Raw genomic sequence first — 14,435 nt, 5'->3', positions numbered from 1 at the left:
TTCCAGTAACCGAACAGCTCGGAAGATTTGGCCCCCCCGCGAAAAAAAAAAAACAAAACCTAAATCTCTACAATTCTTCCAATTCTTCTCTCTCTTTCTGTTGCAAAGCTCTCCTTTTTAACCTCATAATCTCTCCCGCCATTTCTCCTAACTATCGGGAAATCCCAACCGTTGATCTCCCGCCGGCGTGTCACTCTGTTTTGCACCTTATCTTCACTGTAATTTCCCCTTCCCCTGCCTCTCTCCTTGATATTAAAGTTGGGATTTTTCTGAATTAGAATAATCCAATTTTTCTTCTTTTCTCTCTTGGTTTTCAGAACTCAAGTAACATTTGATGATAAAGTTTAGGTTTTTGTTGGAGATTTTTGAATTTAATTGAGTAATTTTAATATTTGGATCTGTTTTTTCTTTTCATTTCTGGGATTTGTGGCATCTTGCTGAGAACTTTGAGTAATTTTGCATTTACAATTTGCTCATGTTTCTGGGTTCTTTTCTTTCCTTTTTATTGGTTTTATAAACTCGTTTTAAAGCAAGTTCAATGTGCTTTAAATTGGATATGTAGATAAAATGACATATGCTTCATTTTTTCGTATCATTATGTATTTATATATGTATGCATGCATGCATGTGTGACTCTATGTTTGTATGTATGTATGTATTTGTGTGTGGCATATGTTCGCGTCTTTGTATGTATGTATTTATGCATGCAACTAGCTGGTTTCCGTTGTTATCAATTGTATTTCTTGAAGATAGTATGTTATAGAATTGTGTATGTAGAAGATATATGTATGCATCTATATATATGTAGGTGCTAGCTTGTCTCCATTGTTATAGAATTGTGTTTCTTTCTTCAAGGTAGTATGTTGAACTGTAGCTTTTGATATCTTCATTGATGAGGGTTATTGTATGTTAATTAATTCAACTTACTTGTTGGGAGCCTTTAATAGAAATTAAAATCTGTTGAATTCTATCTTGAACATGTGTAAATTTGTTTTAATTTAATCATTAAAAAAACCTGGTTTTTGTAGAATTTGTTTTTTGATGCTAGACTTTTTCATATCCGTTTGCTGCTGCATGTTCTTCCCACTCTTTCCTATCCCCCTTAGCAGGTGAAGGTGAATGGATAGTAGTGACCCTGACATTTTAACTCAAGGACAGAATTTGGACATTGAAAATGAGCTTCAAGAATCAAACCAGGTGGATGTTGATGTGTGTCAAGAGTGTCAAAGCTTGGAAGCTTGCTCTGTGGAAAAGAGTCAGGAAGTTACTGAAAGTGAGAGCGATAGTCAAAGCCCAAATGCTTCTTCTGTTGACAAGAGTGAGGTGGAAATTAATGCGGATGAATGCCAGACTGCACAAGTTCCCATAGTGAACAAGTGTGAGATCGATGTTGACGGTGAGCAGAATTCTCAGAGTCCAAATGCTCTATCTGTTGATGTGTTAGAAGCCAGAGTTTCTGTAAAAGATGAAGATGATATATTTGTGGTTCCAGCAGTTGGAATGGAGTTTGAATCAGAAGAGCATGCACACAAGTGTTATAGTAGATATGCTGTGTTGGAAGGCTTTAGTATTAGGAAAGATTTTGTGAATAAAAGTCGAGTAAATGGTGCCATTGTATCCAGAAGGTACACTTGTTACAGACAAGGTTATAGGCCTGGCAAGCATACTGTGAATGTAAGGAAGCCCCAGCAAGAGATGAGAACTGGTTGCTTGGCTCATATGACGATTGCACGGCAACCTAATGGAAAGTTTCGTGTAAGTCATTTCGAAACAAAACACAACCATGAGTTTGTAAACCCATCAACAGCTCATCTATTACCATCACAGAAGAGATTAACCTTTGCTCAAGCGGTTGAAGCTGACTTAGCTAGTAGTTCTGGGATGGATGGGGTACCAAAGCTTGGAATGGGGTTCAAATCAGAAGATCACGCATATGAATTTTACAATACATATGCAGGACGAGTTGGTTTCAGTGTTCGAAAAGATTATGTGAATAGGAGTAAGATAGATGGTGCTGTGGCATCCAGGCGGTTTACTTGTTTTAGAGAAGGTTTTCGGCAGAAGGATAAAAGGGATTTGAATGTAAAGAGACCTCGAAAAGAAACAAGAATTGGATGTTTGGCACAACTGGTCATTTCTCGTCAACCTGATGGTAAATACCGTGTCACTCATTTTGAGGAAAAACACAATCATGAGCTTGTTGCAGCATGTCGGGTTCGGATGTTACGATCACAAAAGCGGTTGGCTGTAGCCCGAATTGTTGAAGGCAATGCATTGGAGAGCTATAAGATACAAGCTAAATCAGCATATGAAGTACCATGTAACTCAATCGGAGATTGTGTTGATCATGGATATGATCCAATCGATCACAGAAGTAAATTATCTTCCAAACGTACTAGAGATATGAGAGAAGGAGAAGCGGAAAGGATACAGCAATATTTTCAAAGTAGGAAAATTAAAAATCCATCTTTTTTCTATGCCATACAACTTGATGCTGAAAATCAAATAGCTAATATATTTTGGGCTGATGCAAAGATGATCATGGACTATAGTGACTTTGGTGATGTACTTTGCTTTGATACAACCTACATGCTAAACAAAGACTGTCGTCTGTTTTCACCCTTCCTTGGGGTGAACCATCATAAGCAAATGGTGATCTTTGGTGCTGCACTATTATATGATGATACTGTTGATTCTTTCAAGTGGCTATTCCAGAAGTTTTTAGAGGCAATGTCTGGCAAGAATCCAAAGACAATTCTCACTGATGAAGATGCTGTTGTGTCTGAAGCAGTTAATTCGATATTTCCAGAAATACATCAACGAATGTGTGTTTGGCATGTTTACCAAAGTGCACTCAAACAACTCGGTGACAAATTTGTAGGACCATCTTTTGTGAATGACTTAAGCAGCTGCTTTTTCAATCACGAGGAGGAAGAAGACTTCATTGCTGCATGGAACATTATGCTGGATGTACATGGTCTTTGGGAGAATGACTGGTTGAACAAGATTTTTGAAACCAGAGAGCAATGGGCCATAGCATACAAAAGGCACATCTTTTGTGCTGACATAAACTCCGTGCAACTGCATGAAAGTTTTATAGTTAATCTAAAGAAATACTTAAAGCCTGAGTCTGATGTGCTTTCATTTTTCAAGCATCTTGGGAAAGTGGTGAATGATTGGCACTACAAAGAGTTAGAAGCTAATTATGATATGAGCCAAAATATGCCAAGACTAATGGGGGATGTGATTCTCTTGAAGCATGCAAGAGATGCCTACACACCAAGGATATTTGAATTGTTTCAACAAGAATACGAAATGTGTCTGAATATTGTTATTAATCAGTGCATCGAGAGTGAAACAGCATTTGAGTATAAAGGAAGCATATATGGACAGCCAAGAGAGTATGCAATAAGTTATAACTTGGCTGATAATACAGTTTTCTGCAGTTGTATGAAATACGAGTTCATGGGAGTGTTATGTAGTCATGCATTAAAAGTGCTAGATTACAGGAATATCAGGTTGCTTCCGAGCCAATACATCTTAAAGAGGTGGACAAGAGATGCAAGAGTGTAATCTTGGAGGTTCTTTTTTGCTTGTGCTACATGGGAGGACTATAAATAGCGGTTGGAAAAAGTTTCAGTTCTCTCTGGCTGCTGTATCAGATGATGATGAGCAATTTCAATTTTCTTTGTAAAATTTTTCATGTAATGAAAGAGCAGTCTGTTGACGAATTTTGCGTTTATACTTTTAAAATCCTTGTTAATACCTTCTCTGATTTGTATTATCAGAGAAAAATAAAAATATGATATTCTGATTTGATTTAACTCTTTTTCTCTCATATGGTATCATGCCATGAGTGATAATTTAGCTGGTTTTCAATACTGAGTTTGTTTTGTGCTGTTTGGCAACAGCTTAGCCTAGCAAGGGTAATGTTTGGTTTTTGCTGAATAATCCTGGCATACTTAATTTCCATGAGATCGATCAGATGAATTCCCTTTCACTTGATACAAACTCCATATTCCAAAACCTGTTTCAGGTTTTTGAATGCCCTAAAACTTTTGCAAATTCTTGAATATCTCTATGCAAGTATGGGTATGCATAATTTCTTTCAAGGTAGGTTTCTTTCTTTCAAGCCCTTACCCTTCCCCAAGTGTCACGGTGCACCATAACTTGTTTCAAGGCACAACAAGATTTTTTTTACAGTATTTTATTAAATAGTGCTACTAATTACAGAAAGAAATGCTGCATATGAACATGAAGTTGCTAAGATTTTTGGAAATAAATTTTTCTGTTGGGAAAATTTCCATTCCTAAGGAAATTTCCTTTTGGGTACAGCCTCCTTTTCATCCAATTCTAGGCATCCAGCATTTGTATTGAAAAGTAATTTGGACTTCATACAACTGACATTCAAAATTTTACTATGTTGTAATCTTAAGTATGCTGGATATTTGGAGTTGTATTCCCATGAGCAGGCGCTGGAACTCGTGTAGTGAGAGAACGAACTGAAACTTGATTTTTCTTTTCTGGGACCTGCTTGAAGCAAGTGTTCTTAATCAAAGACTTCTGATGAGGAAGAGAGTTTTTGCTTTGGGCAGTGCCTGCCTTGCTGGGAGTGGATTTTCTTCCCAGGGCAGGTGATTCTGGTTGTGTCAATGGAACCTGTGAAGAGGAAGAGGAGCAAGAAAATAGGAAGAACTTAGTTATGTAATAATAACGTAGAATTATTGTTTCTAACTTGAAGTTATCATTGATGGTTTTTAAATTACTAAGAGGTCATTATAGAATCATTTTTCAACAACTTAAGAGAACTTGCTTGTATACCTTTTGCATTTGATCTTTTGGTGTTCTTCTTTCTTTATAAAAATCTGGCAATGGTCTAGCCTTGAAGCAAAAGCTTTGACGTAGTTTCTTGAGTTCTGTTTCTGCTTTTTCCTGCAAATGTATAAAGAGGATAATAGTAACCTACTTAGCTCAGATATGCTCCATAGAGTATGAATAGGTATGATTTGATCCTACAAAACATAAAAGGATGCTCAGGATTAAGAAGCAACCTTGAGTGTTGTTTGCTGCTGCACTTTTTGTTCCTGACTAACATTGAATTTCTCTTCAAGCCTCTGAAAAAAGATAGAGACAATTGTGAAGTGAGTGAATGTATATATTCATCTCAGATCCAAAATTAATATGGTCCCTTGAAGTACATCATATAACATAGTAAATATAAAGCAGGTGGTAATGTGGAGCCTTACCTGTTTTCTTCTTGCAGCTCTCTCTTCAGTCCTCAAACTGAAAGATGCAAATATACCAGGGGACTGCGATTTGTTTCTGCAGGCACTCAAAAACTTTGAACAACTGGCATGAAAAGACAAAAATCAGGACTTCAAGTCCCTTTTGAGTGGCACATGCCACCACAATGAATACATAGGACTGTACATTAGTGTTTGATTACTAGCTTTCAAGGTTTCCTAGTTAGTTAAATTGACTAGGATGCTTTAGTTCTTTTAAGTTATCCAGAAAATCATGATAACCTATGTTTCACAACAATTTACAGTAGTTTCAGAAAAGGAAGTTTCTTACTCTGTAGGAAGAAAGTTCCATTTCCCGCGAGCTGTTTTGCTCACACTGGCTGAGGAGTTAAAGGGTGTTCTAGCACTGTAACGCATACATATGACAAAGGATGTGTGAGGTTGAATGTTCCAAAAGTTTTCTAGTTTGAATAACTAACATATTTTCTTATATGAGCATTAGATACCTTCTGTTTTCGGACCAAGGGGTAGCTGAGGGTTGTTTTGGTCTTCCACTCGTAGAAGCCTGCAGTATATGAATGAAAATTTAATTTAGCATCCATGACAAGAACTGCTAAGTTGGAAGATCAATTAGGAAAATGGAGTAGTGGAACACAATGGTAAAGTGGCAGAGGAAAAGGGCACCGTGTTTGGAGTCCTTAAAGGTGTTGCACATTCTTTAGATGCTTTAGAATTTGAAGCAATTCTTGAACCATCGATCTTCTGGATAATTGTGGAAGTTATTTTACTGAATTCTGTGGCAGGGGTGAAATTGATAGACTTGTGGCTTGGTTTTGGAGTTGATCTCTTTCTATCTGAAATGTCCATAGCAGACTTCTTGGCCATTGGAGTGAGATTATTTCCCTTGTTGGGACGAGTGGGAGCTGTGAATTTAGCAGGTGAAGATGGCACTTTGGATGTTCTAGCATAAGCTGACACCTTGGAGGAAGAATGTGTTGGTTTCTTCTTGCTTGTCACCTCAAATTCATCTTGACTGGTATTGAAACTCTGCATCACAGTAACAACAATGTAAACACAAGGACATTGAAATTTGAAATCAAAGTAAAATCATGGGCTAAAGATTAACTTGTTACCTTAAGTAGAGGTTTCTCCATCTGGGTTCCTTCACTGAGCTCCGATTCTATAATCTCCCTAAGCTGTCTTGGCTGGTCAACTTTCACACACTTCTCCACTTGGGTTGTTTCTCTAAGCTCCACATCTCTAATTACAACCTTATCAACACTCGCTTTCCTTTCGATAGATTCATTCTTCATACAATTTTCCAAAAGAACATGGTGTTCAGCGACTGAATCATCTCCTTCCACCTTGCCGCTTTCAAACTTGACAAAATCTGAATTATTCTCTTTACCATCATGAATAGAACCAGCTTTTGTGCTTGGTGCCTTGACTTCTTGGTCAAGGTCTGGTATTTGGGAGTTTGAGTTCGTCATTTCTGAACCTTGGGTTGTAATATCATGAACCCCACCTTCAACTTCACTTTCTTTAGCACTGTTTGCTGCTGCATTAGCTTGCTCAAGCAAGGCTGCTGCTTTCCTAGCCGCAAGTGACTTGTAATGAGCTTCAAAGAAAGCTTTCTTCTGTGCAACTGATCCAGGCCTAGAGTATCTCTCAGCCTCTTCCACATATTTGTTATGAGAAAATGTTGACCATTTCTCCCAAGCCAAGGACTCAGACATAAATCGACCAAAAGATATTGACTGTCCAAGACCGTGAACTGGGTTCCCCTGTAACCAGAAAAAGTTTCTAACTTTCTGTAGTTTCTCATGGTACAAATTTCAAACTCAAAGTCCTAACTCAGCCACTGTCTCAGAATTATAGCCATTTTCAAAATGGAAACAAGTTACAACTCAAGTAACCAGAAAGAAGGAAACTTAACAAAACTATGAAAATTAACTTGTCAAATATCATCCAAAATTTGAAGCTCTGGTGTACAATTTCAACACAACTTTGGTGGGTTTGAATTATTATGGAAGTAGGAGTAGGACCAATACAGGAAGAACCTTTAGTGGTTCCAATGAATTATTAGCATCCAAATCTATTATAGACTTTCATGAAAGACAAAGACATGAGTACTAAGATTTCTAAATGCATATGCATGAACTGACCTCCTTGGCTTCATTTGGAATCCCAGCAGTATAAGAAAATGGTTGCATGAGACAAGCTGATTCTCCCATGTCTTTGCAAATGTTGCAAACCCCAAATGATCCAAACCTTTAGCAATTATTCTATCTGTGTGTAATATTCCATGTGCTCTTTCTCTAAACTAGAAAGCAAGAAAAAAAACCCAATTTAAATTTGAAATTCAAAATGAAAAAGCACAAGCTGGAATAAAGTAGGCCATGTAGGAGATAGAGGTGCAGAGCAATCTTTTATTATTGTCTAAAGTGGGGCCAACTCCCATGTTTAGAAGAGCTGCAACCCTTTTTCCAGCTTCATTTTGGGACCCATTTGTTGAAATAAATGAAAAATCCCTTTAACGTCCATATGGTTTGATTTTGAAAGTTTAAAGAGCCCAGATAATTGGGCAGTTTTGAATTTGGACAAACCCTACTTGGTCTTGGATATGAAGTTCATTTTCTGTGGTTGATTTTTGAAGCAAAGAGACAGCCATGCTTTTCCAGGATCTAATTTTGGACCATTAGAGGGGCAGGTTTTGGCATTATTTCCACCCAAACTATAACAGCTTAGCCAAAAAGTGGGGGTGGTTAGATTTCATGGATGTTCCATGTTGAACAACCAGTAGTTGCAACATCAGTGTTAAGTAACAAAACCTATGTTGGGTTGGGCATGTCAAGCTTTTGGGATTGGATTGTTGGGAATTCTTGCAAGTTTTACTTTCATCTACCAATCTAAATCCCCACGAGACTTGAACCTGAATGTCATCATTCTTGCACTTCATATAAGTATTCTAGATCTTTGTACACCAAGGAGTAGATATACTCTAGCTATCAGGAAGGTGGTAAGAATAAAATACAAGTAACTAATAGTAAATTACTCTAAGCATCCATTTCATTGGAAAATGGGGTTCATCTACCATTGTTGTAGTATTTGGATCAATGTTTTTCTTCCTGTTTCTAGTAATAATTAAAGAAAACAATGGAATCATATAAATATGTTAAATATACCCAAAAGGGCCATATAAAAGCCCATATGTTAAGGTAAGGCCTGTTTGCCCGAAGGGACTCTGGTCCAACAGGATTACCGAAGTAAAACTTTGAAGCAACTGAGAAGATGATGATTGAAATATCAATCAGTTTTAAAGAGAGAATTATTGAAGTGAACATCTTGAACCAGCAGGAAAAATGGCTATAAGTAAGCAAAGATCATGGAGAATATTTGTTTTGCTTCCTAAGCTTTCCATTTCTTGTTTTGTACAACATCTGAAAACAATGGTCATACCATTTCAATATGCAAAAGCTTGGAAGCTCAAAATAAAATCAAAGGGTAATATAATACAATTCCGGAACCAAATTTTGACCAAAATAGCATGCCAAGGTGGTCTTCTTGGTAGGAGCTTTGAAACCAAAGTATATGTAAACAAGAATTACAATGTCAATCTATGATCCGACTTTCCAGTTAGAAGAACCACTGAAACATTGTATTTTCCTACTGCAATAAGAAAGGTCTTCTAAACTCCAACTGTGTTATTGAGATTCACTTCACCATGTTTGTCTCAGATCTCTTTATTATGCTCAGGCTTGCTTCAGCCTCTATAAAATAAGTATTTGTCTTCTCTACAAGCAACTCGATGTTACAAAGATACCTCAGACTTGCGACTGCGCTCGTTCATATTTAAGAACCCTGTATAAGATCTTCTCCTGTTTTTGTTACTTTTACCTTTTGATGATCCCTTACCTTTATAACCAGAAAACACCACTAACATGACTAACATAAAACCCAAGCCAGAAAACACCCATAATAGAATGATCCAGAACCTTAAAGTACTAAAGAGTCCATCTCTGACTCTAGGTAGAGATGATTCCTGCGAGTGATTTCTGGGAACTGGATTGCTTTTTATATCATCATTCCCAGCAAACGTACCAAATTTCCTTGAATTTGTGATATCCTTTGTTGTATCCAAGTCTGGAGTGGATAAGGCAGTAGGGTCAGGGCAGTTTCTTCTCTTGTGATGCAAAAGCAATGCTTCATTCAGTGTTTTTGCACATTCAATGCTAAGCAGGTCTCGCTGACGTAAGTTCTCATAAGTTTGTTCAACTGTCGAAGGATCAGGTGGGTCTGGAAATGTAGCCCAACATCTATTCACCACATCAGTATCTCTCCAGTTCGCCTTATCAAAGCTCCAATTCCCAACTTTAAATTCCAAACCATAGTGGAAAACTCTGTACTTGACACCAGGTTCAGGAACATATCCAGGGTATAGTAATATCTTGCTGCTTATATGGTGCCGTAACTTCAACTGCATGATAAGAGGAGAGGAACATAACAGACATTATTTAATCTGTTGCAACTTCTAAAAAATATTCACTGGATCAGACATCATTGAACAATAATTATGAAAATAATTACTATTTAAGACTATCCGGAGCAATAAATAGAGTGTTTCTATACAGGAATTTGTTATAGTCAAAATACCATTAATAATAAACTCAAACATCAAAGCAATTCCTCAAAGCATACTATTGTCTTTACTCCATAATCTCGTGACCAGGATATTATAAGACATAAATTACAATCTATTTTCTAAGAACTTGACTAAAAGAAAATACCTCCGCCGCACCAAATGAATAACCGTACATTTCACTGATCCACCCAGATTCATATATATCTCCAGTGATGTTTGTTGCATAATGAGCTTTGTCTGCTCGGACCTCCTCCGTTTTAAGCAACCATAGCAGTGCAAATTCCCGGAGATCATCAATATGCATGATAATAACACCTCCAACTTTGTCGCAAGCCTCAGGATGGCGAGTATGAAGTTTTGCAAGCTCATTGTCACAGCCAATAAGGTATCTATCATGCATAGCCATAAAATAAGTAAGCAAGTAGAAACACATCGGAAATAGAGAAGGTGGAGAAAGAGTATGGGGGGTGGGGAATAAGATGCATGCACAAAGAGTACTCTATAAAGAATTTGAGTAAAGACATTAATCCTTGTTCTCCTCATCTTACTCATAAGGGGTTGAAACTGGTCGGCCACGTGCCGCTTTGAACTCCCATGGTGTAATTGGTCCTCTCAAGATCATGTCAGCATCAAGAATAACTATGTACTCTGCATCAGTGTTTACATGATTGAGCCAATGAACAACAGCAGCTGGCTTGTTAATTGCCGGATACCTGACATGGACCAAGCAACAACAAGAGTTTATTCTATGCCTTCTACTTCATGAAGGTTGGTCATCTAAACATTTTCCTAATCTCTTGCTTGATTTTAGAGGGTCTAGGGTTGTTTACGGTTCACAAAATTAAACTTTATATTACCTAACTAATATGCCATATTCAAAAAACATAAACCAGTACCCATTTCTGCATTAGGTTGTCACTCTCAAGATAGAACCAGTACACTTGCCCTTAGCTGTTAGAGTGTTCAACCACCTCACCAGGTTGTAGTCAACCAATTACAGGGAATATGTAAAAGGAAACAGGCATTAAGAATGGGATATTCCAGTGTACCAACTTAAAAGCAGGTTGGTCCTCAAAATATGGAAAATGACATATAAACTCCATATCCTTCACACAGGATCTCAAAGCTTAACAGAATACATAATCCTATAATCAAGAGGAAGGTCATTTCCAAATTAATAAGACACAATACTAGTTCCCAGTAGAACTTGAGCTAGGAGAATTATCAAATAAGAACAATTTTGCAAGAGGCAACCTAAAGAAGATTATTCCTACTGCCAAAAGTAAAGCTACAAATGCCAATAAACAGCCTGTTGTTAACCAATAATACTATAGCAGAGCAAACACCAGTAATCACAGTACATGAAGAGATAATTAGTTCTAGCAACTAAGGATTCTACTATCTGGAGTGAAAGAAAATAATAATAGATGTAGAATTACCAGTCGCCTGTTAGTGGATGGCGGCTCATCGAAGGTACATAATGGGTGGGTGCCAGATCATGGCCTTTGTATTGCTTTAAGTCATCATCTGTACAGCTGAGGAGACGTGTGATATTTCCAGGCTGGCCACTGAGGCGGAAACTGTGCATGAGTCCTACAGTCTGCCAATCAAAATAAGGAGTACATTCTGTAGAAAATAGGGTGTGAATTTTTGGATATGGTCTTATGGGTTCATCAATTCCTTTCTCCTCCTCGGCCACCTCAGTTTGTACCCTACTAGGAGTAAGAAGCTTTGGCTGAGTTAGTTCCGCGAAAGTTTTGCTTTTCAAAAAGCTTAGATATTTTGACCACTTTGGCTTCAGGCATCCATGTCTGGCATGATGTATAAGAAGACCCTCATTCATAGTATTGATACACTCTATACTCAAAAATAGGCCACGCCTTTTATTTGGATCAGATTCCATTGATTTCACCTGCATAGGGAAAGGATATACTAAGTTTCCACTATAACAGGAGTCTTACATGCAATTTGTTATTAGGAATACAACAGTTGATATGTACAATTAGGTTATAAACATGATGTTTAGTTCATTAATAAAACAAATAGCATGCCTCAATTTTCTTTGGTAGTAAGAGAAAAATGCATTACATGGAAAATAAATAAGCACTTAAGCAGGCATCTTACTGCAGACAAATTTTCTACCAGAATTAATGATTCATTCCTCCAAATTTAGAAGTTAACTTACTTCTCTAGGATAAGGAGGTTCAGGAAAGAGTCGCCCGCAGTCATAAACAATACTATCCTCATGGTGATCTAATTTACTGAAAGACCAGTTTCCCACTCTAATTGGCAAGCCATAATGAAGAAGAATAGGCTCAACACCTGGACGTGGAGTATAGCCTGGGTAGATCATCAAGTCATCATTAATCTTGTGCCTAAGTCCAGCCTGAAAATCAAAGAACATGACCAAAACAAGAAGATGAATATAAAAATATCACGCACAGCAGGGATGAAGGACAAAAAAGTTTTCTATTCTTTTTATGCTAGCATAATATAAACAATATAACATACTTCTGCTGCACCAAATGAGTAACCATACATCTCACTAATCCAGCCTTTCCCATAGATGTCACCAGTTATATTTGTTGCCCAGTGAGCCCTATCTTCTCGTACTTCTTCAGTCTTGGAAAGCCACAAAGGTGCCAGAACTCGAAGATCTTCTATGTGCATGGCTAAAAGCCCACCAACCTTGTCACAAAGTTCTGGGTGCTTTGTGTGCAATTTAGCCAGAATGTTATCGCATCCTACCAAGTACCTGTAGTACCAAATTTTTATGAATATCTAAATGAGAAAATTGAAAATGAACACAGAAAATCGGCAAAATGCAACTACAGCTAGCAACAAAACGCACAAAAAATATTTTTCTTTTCAGTATCTACTTTTTGGCATATGATATTACTAAACCAAAAAAATGTTCCCAAATACTGAATGTTGAAGCAGTGTCCCAAGTAGAATCCTCAGTCTCAGTAATGGCATAATTTGAATATATAATGAAAGGTTAGTACCCATAATAAGCAGAAACAGGCCAGCCTTTCTCTGCCCCAAGTTCCCAAGGTATAATTGGACCTCGGAGGATCATGTCAGCATCCAAAATCACAACCCAGTCAACATTCTGTGCATCTTTACTATGTTTTAGCCAGTGGACAATTCCAGCAGGTTTGTTAATTGCAGGGTACCTGCAGAATCAAAAAATTTCTGTTACTCCACCAAGAAGTTCTTCCAAACTCCTATGATCTCAAAGAGTTGTACTGAAAATAGAGTAAAAGCTTCTTTGAAATAAATCATGCGAAAAACAAAAACACGATGGAAGCTATAATGCACTCTATTACTGTACAATGAGAAAATTTAATCAGAAAGGAAACGTCAGAAGGCTATATGCCTGAAGGAATGGGCAGTAAGCATGAAAATGGAAGATGCCCATCATTCTTGAACCTTTAAACATGGGAAAACGAAATTTTCGAACATTCTATCATAAGGCAATAAGTTGTTTTAATTTGAAATAAGAAAAGAAAAGCAAAAATTAACTAAAGAATAACAAGTAAACTTCCAACCGTTGAGAGCAAAGAGAAAACCTCTAATCTTGATGCATCAAAATGTTGAAAGCAAGAGAAGTATATTCATTTGGCCAAACCCAAACAAAATAAAACCTTTCTGACTAATTTATTTGAGTTGATAACAACAATTACAAAACAATTGACAAACTTGATGAATCCAAGAACAGAACTTTAACCAAAAACGAGAGTTAAAAGTTCAAGAAAGTATACTTCATTTGAATTATGATAGTTTTAGATCAAACACATTGATATTAGACAAAAAACTCCATCATCAACAATTTACATAAAAAACAACCAGGTAATCAAAATCCAAAATTAACCAAAGAGAGAAGAACTTCAAATCCAAAAAAGAGTTAAAAAAGAACAGATGAAAAAAAGGCAGAAACTTTACCAGTCACCAGTTTTTGGATGTCTACTCATAGAGGGAACTTCGAGAGTAGGAGCCAAATCCATCCCTCTATATTTCTTCTTCTCCTCCTCCGTACAGCTCAATAACCGGGTCACTGGCCCTGGTTGCTGGGCCTTCTTGAAGCTGTGCATGAATCCAACCGTTTGCCAATCAAAGTAGTTCTGGCATTCCACAGAGAACAGAGTGTGGATCCTATATGGAGCCTCAAGACCCGGGTTTTGACCCGAAATGAAGCTACCCCAGAAACTCAGCAGCATCATGAAAGCTAAGAATTTGGCCATTGGAAGTTGAATTTCAAGGCCTGATTGGAAATGGGTAGTTTCTAAAAGATCTGAATTTCATGAGAGTGAACAAGTTGCAAGAAGTCAAAACGTGGAAAACTTCTACATTTTATAGTAGCTCTATGAACAGAAGATGGTGGCAAAGAAATGCTATTAAAAATTTAGATAGTTTTGTGGGATTATGTTATTTAATTTTAAAAATGGAAAGATTCTTTAATGTTTAATCTATTGAAAAGAAATGGCAAATCTGGATTTAACATTTCCCCCTCTCTCTTAACAAAAATAGTAGCGGCCTCGCTCACGGGA

General features: G+C 37.2%; 3 protein-coding genes across 5 annotated transcripts; 1 reads left to right on the top strand and 2 right to left on the bottom strand.

Annotated features, from left to right (window-relative positions):
* LOC18600915 (protein FAR1-RELATED SEQUENCE 7) lies at window positions 40–3,833 on the top strand. 2 transcript variants are annotated; one of them, XM_007031655.2, is made up of 2 exons: window positions 40–218; window positions 1,110–3,833. In XM_007031655.2, exon 2 carries the CDS (start codon window positions 1,120–1,122, stop codon window positions 3,571–3,573), a length of 2,454 nt encoding a protein of 817 aa, XP_007031717.2. In that variant the 5' UTR covers window positions 40–218; window positions 1,110–1,119; the 3' UTR covers window positions 3,574–3,833. The 2 variants fall into 2 exon arrangements, with proteins under 2 accessions (XP_007031717.2, XP_007031718.2); XM_007031656.2 differs by having other exon boundaries at window positions 48–218; window positions 1,107–3,833.
* On the bottom strand, window positions 4,241–7,898 carry LOC18600914 (protein WVD2-like 7). Of its 2 annotated transcripts, none has more exons than XM_007031650.2 (9): window positions 7,409–7,898; window positions 6,377–7,027; window positions 5,928–6,290; window positions 5,750–5,808; window positions 5,575–5,649; window positions 5,247–5,349; window positions 5,052–5,114; window positions 4,822–4,932; window positions 4,241–4,659 (listed from the first exon to the last, which is right to left on the bottom strand). In XM_007031650.2, the coding sequence occupies exons 1-9, from the start codon at window positions 7,475–7,477 to the stop codon at window positions 4,432–4,434; spliced, it is 1,722 nt and encodes a 573-aa protein (XP_007031712.2). In that variant the 5' UTR covers window positions 7,478–7,898; the 3' UTR covers window positions 4,241–4,431. The 2 variants fall into 2 exon arrangements, with proteins under 2 accessions (XP_007031712.2, XP_007031713.2); XM_007031651.2 differs by having other exon boundaries at window positions 5,247–5,322.
* On the bottom strand, window positions 8,613–14,358 carry LOC18600913. Its single transcript, XM_007031648.2, has 8 exons — window positions 13,831–14,358; window positions 12,891–13,061; window positions 12,397–12,640; window positions 12,071–12,271; window positions 11,325–11,797; window positions 10,434–10,598; window positions 10,031–10,274; window positions 8,613–9,720 (listed from the first exon to the last, which is right to left on the bottom strand). Exons 1-8 carry the CDS (start codon window positions 14,127–14,129, stop codon window positions 9,055–9,057), a joined length of 2,463 nt encoding a protein of 820 aa, XP_007031710.2. The 5' UTR covers window positions 14,130–14,358; the 3' UTR covers window positions 8,613–9,054.

Source organism: Theobroma cacao, chromosome 4 (genome assembly GCF_000208745.1).
Source record: "Theobroma cacao cultivar B97-61/B2 chromosome 4, Criollo_cocoa_genome_V2, whole genome shotgun sequence".
NCBI lineage: Eukaryota > Viridiplantae > Streptophyta > Magnoliopsida > Malvales > Malvaceae > Theobroma > Theobroma cacao.
Note: the sequence above shows the minus strand (reverse complement) of the source record. Positions and strands in the feature narration are given on the sequence as shown.